At 37.1% G+C, this 12,296-nt stretch overlaps 2 protein-coding genes across 2 annotated transcripts; both read left to right on the top strand.

The window, feature by feature from the left end:
• Nucleotides 1-2,980: 2,980 nt before the first annotated feature.
• LOC116170697 (nose resistant to fluoxetine protein 6-like) lies at nt 2,981-7,274 on the top strand. The gene is made up of 9 exons (XM_031487201.1): nt 2,981-3,191; nt 3,242-3,402; nt 6,079-6,254; nt 6,299-6,375; nt 6,425-6,621; nt 6,668-6,828; nt 6,878-7,049; nt 7,097-7,216; nt 7,248-7,274. The coding sequence occupies exons 1-9, from the start codon at nt 2,981-2,983 to the stop codon at nt 7,272-7,274; spliced, it is 1,302 nt and encodes a 433-aa protein (XP_031343061.1).
• On the top strand, nt 7,210-8,333 carry LOC116170567 (O-acyltransferase like protein-like). The gene is made up of 5 exons (XM_031487051.1): nt 7,210-7,290; nt 7,338-7,470; nt 7,521-7,704; nt 7,754-7,896; nt 7,944-8,333. Exons 1-5 carry the CDS (start codon nt 7,274-7,276, stop codon nt 8,091-8,093), a joined length of 627 nt encoding a protein of 208 aa, XP_031342911.1. The 5' UTR covers nt 7,210-7,273; the 3' UTR covers nt 8,094-8,333.
• The last annotated feature ends 3,963 nt before the right edge of the window (nt 8,334-12,296 follow it).

The raw sequence follows: 12,296 nt of genomic DNA, 5'->3' as shown, positions 1-12,296 counted from the left end.
GGGTAGTTTGAGTTCAATTTCGTTCAGGTTATGGTAAATAACCCTCGCAATTACCTGTATCGCTGCCGTAAGGGGTAAGTTTACCTATCTGTAGGTGGTACCCATGACGTCCATGTCTTTGAAAAAGGTTGTTTGGTTGTATGGTTTCTAGCAATATATAAATAATATAAACCTTCTATTTCTATTCTACTCTTAAGGGGAGCACGACCGGGCAGCACGTAGGCACACCAAAAGCCTATTGTGTCTGTTACAAATCATTATACCTGATTATAATTTTAGTTGGCATAGTTACAATTTACAATATAAAATAAAAAGTATTGTCAATTTAATGTTTTGAAGCAAAATAAAATATTAATTTAATCCTTCTTATTAACATTCTTGTATTCTACCACTATCCCAACAGTGTCTACCCCCATTTCTTTCGCAAGCACCAAGCGGCCGCTCCGAAAAGTGCTCGCCAGTGACCGCTCGCAAGCGCTTTTTCCGCTTGCAGCGTTATTTAGAGCGAAACGCTCGCGAGCAGTACCCAACTCTTACCGCCACTTAGTCTTCAGTAATTATCAAAAGAGAAAGAAATACTTATCGAACGGGGTAACAAGGCAGACTATGAGATCCTTTTTCTGGTCTGGGGAAGCTAAGGGAATAAAACAATACATAAACAATAGGCCACTGTAATATACATACATATACAGGGTGTTACATCATATCAAGACAAGTACCTACTTTTTCCGAATAAACCGGGGGTCAACGTCCTCGGTCATATCTCGGGAACCGTTCGTCGTATGCCAGGGGTAAAAAAAATATTGGGTAAATTGGTTATGAAAAATCGCTGGAAAATGACCACCAGAGAGCATAACTGCTATCTTAAATTTTACAATTGCGTTTTCTTTAAATTTCGCATAATAAACTAAACAATTTTTTTTCACATTTTTAAAGAGAACCAGTTAATCTATCATTTTCATAAAAACAAAAACTCAGTTATTCAAGGATGGCGTGGGGTGTTCAATTGTTTTTGCAATAACCTGCCTTAACTTCTTAACCCGTTTGACCGATTGTAACAAATTTGGTATCGTTGAAAAGAGCATTCCTTGGGCAACAAGAATCAACCAAAATATAGTTAATTTAATTGAATCCTTCTACGCCAGGGAGCTAGTTTTGACCTTTTCTGTATGAAAAAGTGGCCAAATTTAAAATTATTTAAGATGGCAGTTACGCCCTTTGTTGGTCATTTTTTGAAAATATTTTCCAGCGATTCTTCATGACCGATTTACCTAATATTTTTTTTACCCCGTCATATGACGAACGGTTCTCGAGATATGGCCGAGGAACAGTCTTATTGGGTCACCCGGTACACAACAAATTTCGTGGAATTCTCTCCATTTTCGTTGTCTGGCCAAGAATTGTAATGGAACTTTTTTTTTCGAATTTTCAAAAACTAATTTCAGATTCGTCATTTTCATGTTCAAAACCCCCATACCAACTTTCGTCGAAATCAGAAATTTTTCGCACCCCCAAGTAGGGTTGCCCTTTCGTGGTAGAAATTTCGAAAAAAACATTTTGAAAAATTTAGAAAAAAATTCAAAATTGTATACAGCATACCTGAAAACCTTTTCAATGACGTGCCACGCACCCATCTTTGTAACTTGCTTGCTTGGTTGCTGAGAAAAACATTGAAATCCAAATTTCACCACTTCTTTGAAGTGGCTCCCAAACGAAACCCGTTGGACTCTCGGTTTATTTAGAAAAGTGCTTCTCTTGATCCCCTCGCCCAATTTTATTTTATATGCGGTCATGTAACACCCTGTATAGATCTGATATGTCAATATTTGAATTTAAATTAATTTTTAGTAAAACTAGTTGTCAGGTAAAGTCCTGACTTGACTTTCCGACTACTTTTAATAGAGTCATTGCAATTATCTTTGGTCATAGTATAACATCTAGAAAATGCCCCCTAGTGCCTTTATTTTGAACCCGACGCAAAAAGTGTAGAAGCCTTTTTTTGTAGATCTCATCAAGATACATCTTTTTTGTAATTAACATTTTTCACTCTGATGCTTACTTTTAGAGAAAAATGCAAATTTAGAAAAATAAAATAAGTAGTTTAACGTTTCAATTCAAAACTTTTAAAAACAAAGGAACTCACAAAAAAATTGTAATGAACTGTTTGTAGAGTCAAATGTAACAATTACAACTCGATGGTATCGAAGACCAATATATAATCAACCAGTTAAAGAAGAGGAAATCGACTAACATAAAAATTTTCCCTTTGAATTACAGGTCGCAATGGCATTGTGAGCTCAAGAAGGGCGCGTACCTGCAAATCTTTAACCAGAAAAAACAACAACAAGTAAATAAGAGGGGCAATGATCGCGCTGCATAAAATATATTGCGAATTGCAATGCTATCGTTTGACACGAAGGCTAATCGTATACGAAAAACTGTCATTAATACTTAAAAGGAATGAATAACTCGAATGACTTTATACTATGGAATCAAAAATTAGTTGCTCACGAGTCAACTTAGCATGTATCATAAAGTTTAGTTTTTATTTGTTCTTTATTAGGTAGCAGGCCGTTTGCTTCCAAAAGTCAACCTTTACTAATTCAAGGCAGTAAGTATTCTTTCCCTAGGTACAGCCAACTGTGATTAGTAGATGTTCATCACCTTTCGCTTTGAATCAACTTTTACGGAAAAGACTAGTAAGAGTCTACTTTACCTAGGTCTTTGAATATAATATTCAAAGACCTAGGTAGAGTTCATCCCAAAATAACTTCCTTATGTCTTCGCTCGAATGTTTACGGGAATTGAGAAAAATGTGATAAAAAATAAAAAAAAAGGCTATCGTTTATTCGTACCAAAATGTAGGTAATTATACTATGTAAATTCTTTAACCAATTAAGTAAAGATGTTAATGATAATTAATTATCGTTAAGTTAGGTATATACTGTTTAACGAGTAAAGTAAGTTAAACAGGTGAAATATGCGGTATGAGTACGTACTTGTGGTGATATTAGTGAGCGGTGTGTCAAATTCGAAAGTGAGCGGTGAACCATTGGGTTACTTGAAATACGTTCTGGATATTCTGGGTGATGTGGTTCAGAATGAGACAAATGGAATTGGTATTAACTGTAGACGTCATATGGACTACTATCAAGCAGGATTGAAGACAAATCGATTGTGGGCTTTTCAAAGTAAGTACGATCACTGGTTGGTTGACACTTGAGAACAATTGGAATCGTAGTGTTTGACGCTGCAAGCAAGCTACCATCAGGGATTGGAGCAGGACATACGGTCGATTTGGGTTCATTTGAGGAGTGCCTCGAAGTAATTCAACGGATAGATTCCTCAGATTCTTTCCGAGGACGATACTGCCTTGGAGAGACGAATATAAATTTAAAGAAGGTGGGTTTAGAAAAGAATGTTATTCTTTCAGTCAGTAACGCCGTCTTGTGTATGAATTTTGTACTGAAGCGTAGAAGCGGCATACGAGTTATTTTTTGCAATGAATACAGTGTTAAGTGTAAATTTATACGCCTCTAATCTCGGAATTTACAAGCCTATCTGGGAATTTACAGAACTTTCTGGTAATTGACGGGTCTATCTAAGAATTTACGGAAATTCATGCAGAATATTTACGGCGCGGTAGACAGCTCCAGAATTTCTGTCCTTAAAACTGATCCCCGCAGTATTTGCTCCCAGAAGGTTCGCCTTCGGAAAAATCTTCGCTCCCAGGAAGTTCACCATATCTTGTATTAGACGTGCGCATGCGCGAAGTGCGCAACGTCTATTTCCATATTTATGAAGATACTTCTTTAAAATTTTAACCATTGATGCCTTTTGTAGAGAAAAACATGACTTTTTGGGAAGTACCGATCAATGCATGGAAAATGCGATTAAGTTATCTCCTTAGGGCCGGTTCCACAATTACACCTTTACCCAGAATAAGATATTCTTGGAATAACTGCCATAGCAACATAAATTGGATGATGCAATGGTAACCAACGTAACCGTGGACGTATTCTAGCATTACCTGCATTGTTGAATCGGCCCTTAGGGTGAAAACCTTTTTACCACAATAAACAGTGTCCGGCTTATCGGATGATTATGATTATAATTCTGCCCAACAAAACTATTAATTATTTTTTTCTACTCCTATACTTTAATTGTTTAATTGATATACGTATTAAACATTTGCTATAACTTTCGCCAGGAAAGATTGCCGGTCACAGCACACCTTGTGTCGATTTACAATCTTTGTTTTTATTAAGATGCGAGCGACTTCTGGAATAGGATCGTGCTAATGTTGAACAAAAAGTCTTTTCGTTCAACATTAACATGATACTATCTCGGAAGTCGCTAGCACTTAACGAAAAACAGAGATTGTAGATCGGGATCAAGTGTTCTGTGACCGGCAATCTTTCCTGGCGAGAGTTATACCTGTACCTAAATGTAATTTCGATACAGATTTTTCAATTTACGACCAATAGAAGTGCAGCATCATGGGAACACGACGTATAACTTATGAAAATCAAAGTTGCCATAACAATGACAGGTCTAAAATTTATTACTTTTGACAACTGCTGGGCATAGCGAATTGGTGGTTCGTTTTCTTATGAATTAATCATAAGATTCCAATCGACGGCCTTCTTGAATAAATTTGACAGTAGCTCTCTGCTGAAACGCGTTACCATGACTGCGCAGTGCGCATGCTTTGAGGTCGGTAACTTCGCTATCTGCACACAATAAAAATCTCAAATTTTGGACCGCTTTTGAAGCCATCGTACTCTCTATAGCTCATCATAGCCGTAGAAAAAATAGTGTAAGAAGCTCGCATTTATTAAGACACTGGTATTTTCTTATATTCTCATACTCGTGGCTTAATAGCTGTCATTAAATGCTCATTACATAATATACTATTGTATTGTTTGCTTTAAATTTTAAATTAGTAAAAAAAATTTGTTTTGTTTAATTTGATTCTTTTAAATTTGTTTTTCCTTGGGAAACAAGCTATGACGTCAGTATTTTTGTGAGACTTGATCAATCTACAGAAAGGGATCCTGTAAGATAACTTGTTCCTGGTGTCATATGGTTTATACAGTCAGCAGCAATAAACCCAACTAAAACAGTATAACTTCCTTTGAAATACTCCAACGTATTTTCATGAAGTGATAAAATTAAAATGAGTCAATTGTAAGAAGAGGAATTAATTAATCAATCCTTTCAGCTAAGTTAATATAATTTACTAGCAGAATGCGTAATTAGCAAACGTAATTCCTATTTGGCATGGCTTCGCGCGGTTAGATTTTCATTAATATAAAGCACATAATATATAAATCTGTAATTCCTAACTTTAATTATTAAATCCGTTCTTGACCATTACTCATATTAAACCACGCGCAGATTTATATGGGATTATATCTACTTGCAAATATTATATTAATTAATTTTAATTGAAAAGAATTTACCTTGTATTGAATTATTCTTATTGTGGATTTGCACTGAAAATAATTAACAAATGCTTGATTACATTTCACATTCCACGTCTTTTTTACTAGCAAAGCTGCTCTTTTCCCGGTCAACGGGTATGCTTGACTGCTTCCCGAACGCTTTCTTTACAAGTTACATATCCATTCCTTAAGAAAGACATGAAAAATGCTTAAAACGTACATTTTTCACCTTTATTGCTTTAGACTAGATAACGAGGTTGTAATAAACAGGGTCTAACATAAATGGGCCATAAGTTACAAAGCGCGTACGCATTCGTTATTTCTATTTTAAAATTCCAGTTAAAGATTCTTTCTGCTTAATTATCATTTAACAAGTATCTATAAAGTAGATCACTTCAGCGCCTTCGAGTGATTAAATAAGTTCTACTTGGCCCTCAACAAAATGGGCCCGTTTCTTAACAATTCAGTACGATCAACATCCGATTTTAAAGCAGCGAACACCCAAAACCGTCTGCCACTTGCTCTGCACTCACGTCTCCCCATTCCACTCTTGACCAGTACAAATGTAGAGAGTAAAAGCAGTCGAACAACTTACATTAGATAGTCTTCAAATTTACTACATTTGTTACAGATAAATGCCACAGTACCACTGAAACTGGCAAGTTGCTTACCGGAGAGCTGTTCCACTACCGATGTGTCTACAGTATACAAGTATTTTGGATTCAATTTCTCGTTCCCAGACAATTTGTGTCAAACAATCGCTGATCGAGAAAAGCTACGGTTTGGATTGTCAGAATATTGTGGAGTGTAAGTGCTTTGAAGCTTTAATCTCATTCAGTGTCCATTTCCAGGGCATTCTTCGCAATCTTCGCGCTGGTGATTTTTGCTTCTACAATTTACGATATCTACTTGTACATAACCGAATCACGTAAGCAGCAACAGTGCCTCACCTGACAAAATTAAATTCTCGCTTGCAGAGGTCAAGCATCGGGCACTTGTCGCGTTTTCCATTCTTAAAAATGGCAAACAACTGATCGCAATCGAAAACAATGCCAAACAAATAACTTGCATGAACGGAATTCGAGTTATCAGTACCATGTGGATCATCCTAGAGCACAGATACTACATACCATTAAGCTACTTTCCTCTGTGGAATAACTTTTACAAGGAAACCGTAAGAATGGAGTTCACGCCGTTTTCTATAATTTCTTTAATTTTAGTGGAAGCAAAGTGCAGGAAATATGCTTATGATAAACGTACCAATGGCAGTTGATACCTTCTTTGTACTATCAGGAAGTCTTGTAAGCTACGTTTACCTCTGGTCCGCCGAGAAAAGCACCTCGTTTCATATTTTCAAGTTCTACCTTCACCGGTTTTTGAGGTGCTTACGTGATACTAATAAAAGATGCTTACGGCATGCATTTTTTCAGATTAACTCCCGTTTTGGTCGCTGTTATCATTTTTATAGTCACATTACTGAGACAATTAGCGTCAGGCCCGCTCTGGTCGAGCATGGTTGAATCACACCTGATTGATGGTTGCGAAAAGTATTGGTGGAAGGCGTTGTTGTATATTCAAAATTACGGTCAAACGCCCTCATTGGTATGCACCTTTAGTGTTTTTATTAACTGCTACAATAATGAATTCAGTGCATCTCTCCCAGTTGGTATTTGAGCGTCGATATGCAGTTGTATGTAGTTTCCCCAATCTTTCTGCTGGCGTTGTCCAGATGGCCGAAACGTACCATTTATGGAATCGTCGCGCTCATTGTCTGTAATATAGTGGTATGTTTTTTGCTAGGTTGGTTTTTTGAGCTTAATGGTATAATGGACGGAAATGTAGAGTAAGTCGGAATTGTTTCGGTATAATGAGTTTATGTTGGCACCCTAGCGTTGAAAAGGCGCTGATATTTGTCTGGCAGTATTATTTCCCCGCATATACAAGAGCAGCGCCATGGTTGATAGGAATTATATTGGGGTACCACCTATACTTGTCCAAAAAGAAGAGGTATGAGCTGTCTACGGTATGTGATTCAATTCATCCATTCTAAACGATTGGACGGATGAGTTTTAGAAAATTGTCGCAGGTGCGTGGATTCTCAGCTTGATGATTATGTGCGCAATTGCATTTGGGGGTCATGGTCTGATTACTTCAGAATATCGTAGGGTGTTAAACGCACTCTACATGGCTTTGATCCGCCCGGCCTGGGCGTTAGCTGTAGTCGCCGTGATTTTTACATGTGCCAATGGTTACGCAGGTAATGATGAAGATGTTGTAACCACAAACCCAGTAGACCACCATTTCAGGTCCAGTAAATTGGTTCCTTTCGTTGCCCATATTTGAAGTGCTATCACGTTTTACTTACACACTTTACATTGTACACTTCATCGTCATTTTTGTTCTAACAAGTCAAATGAGGACAACTGTGCCGTTTAGCAACTTGGAGGCGGTGTGTACTCCACAGTAATTTCATCTTAGTAAGTTGAACTGTTACAGATGCACCAGGTTTGGGGCGACTTTGCGTTTACGTTTTTCGTCGCGACGCTTGTAACTTTAGCGTTTGAGCTACCCATGATCGAAATTGAAAAGATCATATTTGCAAAGAAGAAAAATGAGTTAACTGATGGTGGGTCAAAGCAGCCTTAATTTTGTTTTTAGTTGAGTCAACGTCTGGAGGACAGTAAAAATACGGAAGCCGGTCCTAGTATATATTAATAAAATAAGATAGCAAGTACCTACTTATAATTTCCCAGTACTGGGGAGAGGCTAAGATTAGTGTGCGACTATTATAGAAACTATATATTTAGTGAACATTTACTTCAGTAGCTGCTTACTTATTAGGTAATAACTTAATAACTGGTTAAGGGAATTAGAGAATTATGTTTATTTTGCTTCATTGAATTCTAAACATACGGATGCTAAACGGGGACTTCGATTGAGAGAATGAGAGATGATGTGTAAGTAAAATGGCAACAATTACTAAGGAACTTTCTCAAAAGGTTTACAAAAAAAGTCTACAATGATAATTTGCTACGGGGGTTCCTTCTGGACTTGAAAATTACCATCGGTTCCGCCCGGCAAGGCAAACCGTCTTCTTCTCAGGCTGCTCAATCGATAAAAATAAATGCTCCGGCTAACTCAAAATCGGTGGGCTTTTAACTCTTTTGAAACTGCGTAACAAACCTTAACCTGCCGCCTACCAGTCTCCTGCCTCAACTCCTACTCCTCCCTTTCCTTCCCCTCGTTCTTCGTTAAAGACATAGGCACATTGAAACCAAATAGATAATATATTGAAATGATATTAGAGATACAAACAAATTACAGGGATCTAGCAGTTCTTCTCTCCTCCTTGTAAAAACAATAGCTTAACAATGACAACTAAACTAAATAAAAACTTCTACCAGGTGAGACTAATTTACTCAAGGGGTGGCCATCCTCTACAGTTTGAAAATTGCAACAACAGGTAATCGGTTTTTAATCCAGCATGGGCTGGGACTTATTTAAATAAACACAAAAATTTATCCTACTCTTTGGTAATCGTTCATTGGACTTTAATAAACAATCAACTCAAAAAATTTTTTCTCTATAGCTTAATTACCAAAAAGTGGAATTTTACAGAACGTTACAAATTTAATTAGACTAACCTTCACAACATTTGTACAGCCGATCTTGTGAACTGCTCTTTCCTCTGGTACAGGGTGGATGTGATGAAACCTGACACTTAGGTCTCTGTGACTTCCCAGGGGGTGGCTTGAATTTAACACGCGGAAACAAAAATCCACGGTGCCTATCCTTCCTCGGAACGAAAGCAAAGTTTAGTGTTTGAACGGAAACTTAGTCCAGGAAATCCTTCGCGTGGCGAGTGGGAGACGGCTAGTTGCCAAAGTTTCTACACAGCACGTGTACTTAATTTTATTTTATTAGTTTATTAGCTTTGATCGCCTGCGGGAGACGGATTTTTTGAGTTAGCGGTACGGCAGAACACAAACTTTTATGATCACTATCCGACGGTAAACCGCGATGGGTCAAAGTATTATTTCACCAGCTCTTCTTGGGGCAAATATCTCTCCGAAACGTAGCGCTCCTTCGACAAATGACCTTACGGCACTAGTAGGAAATTCCACCTGGGGCGGATCCCGAAATTCTGCGCCTTGAGGACTAGGGCAGCACTTTGAATTATATATCCTCGAGAAATCACAACGTATCCTAACGCGATTCACTGCATCCAAAGTAAACTGGGGTGAAGCTCAAGGGTTCGCCAAAATATCACCTGATTGGAACCTGGGTCTTCTTCGCCAAAAAATCAACGCGAAAAGAAAATAACACTTCCGAACGGGTGCAAAAAGCACGCAACTGGGAGCAGCCGAAATAAGCCGGTGGCTCAAACCGCCAAGTGTACCAAAACGATCGCTCAAGGTACGTGTTGACCCCTTGACGTACTAGACGCGAGTCTTCCCAAAAACGATCCCCTTCTTCAGAATTGAAATGAAAAAAACCACACCCAAATTACCATAAAACAAAAATGGCTCCCGCTAGAAATTCTCCCATTGGTTTAGATAAAGAAGACTTAACCCACTCTAACTTCGTCGTCAACCTCAAGGAACTGCTGACTAAACTGATCTCACGGTTTTCTGCTGATGACGTGAAAACTCCTTATCTCTTGACGGCTCGGTGCTACATCCGCTCCTATTCTCGGTCCAGACGGCGCCAAAGTTGATAAACGAACGACAAAAAACTCGCATTACTCATGATGACGTCAATCAGCTTTGCACTCTTCCCACGACGAAATTAAATCTGAGCGAAATTAAATCTATCGGACCATAGTCTTGAGCGAACCGAAATGCCCAAACACAAAATTTCTAACCGGAACAAATAATGAAATATACAGGGTGACCTTCACTATCATGACAAGAAATTTCGAAATTTTTTATGAAATTTGGCGCGAAATCAAACCACTCGTTACAAATTGTAGACTGGTCGCTAGGTAAGAAGGAAACTAAAGACTTAGGAGAAGAAAGAACTTTTAAGGTGAAGAACTCGAAAAATTTTTCAAAAACGGTTTAGCGGGTAGCGCTAAATAAAGTGCTGTGCGTTTTAAGAAATATATCTACTCAGTGACATGGAAATTGCAACACCAAGAAGGAGTGGGAATTTTTTGAACAAACGTTTAACATTTAACTACCAAAGGTAACAATTGACTAAAATTTAAAAGAAAAAGAACGAAATATAAACATATTTTTTTCTACAACTGTCAAAAAAACCTGTCATTTTCTGACGAATTTTGAAACACGAAGTACTAGTTTTTTAAACTGTTGATTAATAAGTAAAGTTGCTCTTGACAACGTGCGCGAAACCGTCAACAATGAAAATAGTACATTATACAGGGTGGTGCCTAGCGCGACGCAGCATAGGGATTTCAATGGTAATTTCTTTATAGTCAATTACTAGCTCCCCTAATTATTTTAGAGCAAAAGTCTAAATACGTTTCTTTTAGAGAAAAAAATACTGAATCTGTTCATACTATTAATTATAATTTTCCGTTTTTCAAAACCGTAAAAATCGACAAAATAAAAAGGTTCATTTTACAATAAATCAGATATGCCTTGGAATTACCTAAAAAAACAGCGATAACTTTTTATTATTTGTCTTTGACTTACTTATATTAAATTTATACTTGTTTATAAATTAGTTAATCATAAAAAAATCATGTATTTAACTGAAAAGAAAGAGGAAATGTTATAATAGTACATTATATTATATCAAGGTAGAGAAGTACAGTATTATTGCCTGAGCACCAAGATTACATCTCGAGGCGCTTGCGCCGAGGGGTCTAAGGTGCGAAGGCAATAATATACTTCTCTACCGTGGTCACTGCTAGCACTTGAAATCCTCTAAATTAACATATTATATTGGTAAGAAAGTGAACGGTTGGACAGAATTTTTTGAAAAAATTCGAACGAAATTACTCTTTAAAAATATCTCAATGACAGAACAAAATACGGCCTGTTTGACTTCTACACACTTGATTGACATGTTAAATTAATAAACAAAAAATTCTGTCCAACCGTTCACTTTCTTATCAATATAATATGTTAATTTAGATGATTTCAAGTGCTAGTAGTGAAAAAAATAGTATATATACCACGGTAGAGAAGTCTATTATTGCCTTCGCACCTTACACCCCTCGGCGCAGGCGCCTCGAGATGTAATCTTGGTGCTCAGGCAATAATACTGTACTTCTCTACCTTGATATGTAATGTACTATTTTCCACTACTAGTACCTTGAAGTCCTCTAAATTAACATATTAAATTGATAAGAAAGTGAACGGTTGGAGAGAATTTTTTGTTTATTAATTTAACACGTCAATCAAGTGCGCGGAAGTACTATGCGATCAAAAAAGAGTTGCTGTCGAGTCACCTTTGGAATTTTTGTTTACATGCAAATTCATATTTAGCTTGACCTTCCAAAGGCGACTCGACATCAATCCTTTTTTGATCACCCGTTACAAGTCAAACAGGCCGTATTTTGTTCTGTCATTGAGATATTTTCAAAGAGTAATTTCGTTTGAATTTTTTCAAAATGTGATAATTTTAGGTATGTAATTTCTCTGGAAATGGCGGATGGTTGCGTAAAACATCATAGGGATTTCAATGCAAAATTCATAACATGCGATTATTGGCTCCCCAAATTATTTTAGAGCAAATTTTTGTAGAACAAAATTTTTTATGTCAATCAACCGTATTAGTTTTCAATTTTTTTCATATAAAGACGGAAAATTGGAAAAATAAAACCCGCATCTTTTTCAATAATCTGCGATGCCATGGAATTTTCTAAAACAAAAAGATACC

The sequence above is a fragment of the Photinus pyralis genome, unplaced genomic scaffold (assembly GCF_008802855.1).
Source record: "Photinus pyralis isolate 1611_PpyrPB1 unplaced genomic scaffold, Ppyr1.3 Ppyr1.4_LG5, whole genome shotgun sequence".
Taxonomy (NCBI): domain Eukaryota; kingdom Metazoa; phylum Arthropoda; class Insecta; order Coleoptera; family Lampyridae; genus Photinus; species Photinus pyralis.
The sequence above is the reverse complement of the archived record's forward strand: the minus strand, read 5'-3'. Positions and strand labels throughout refer to the sequence as shown.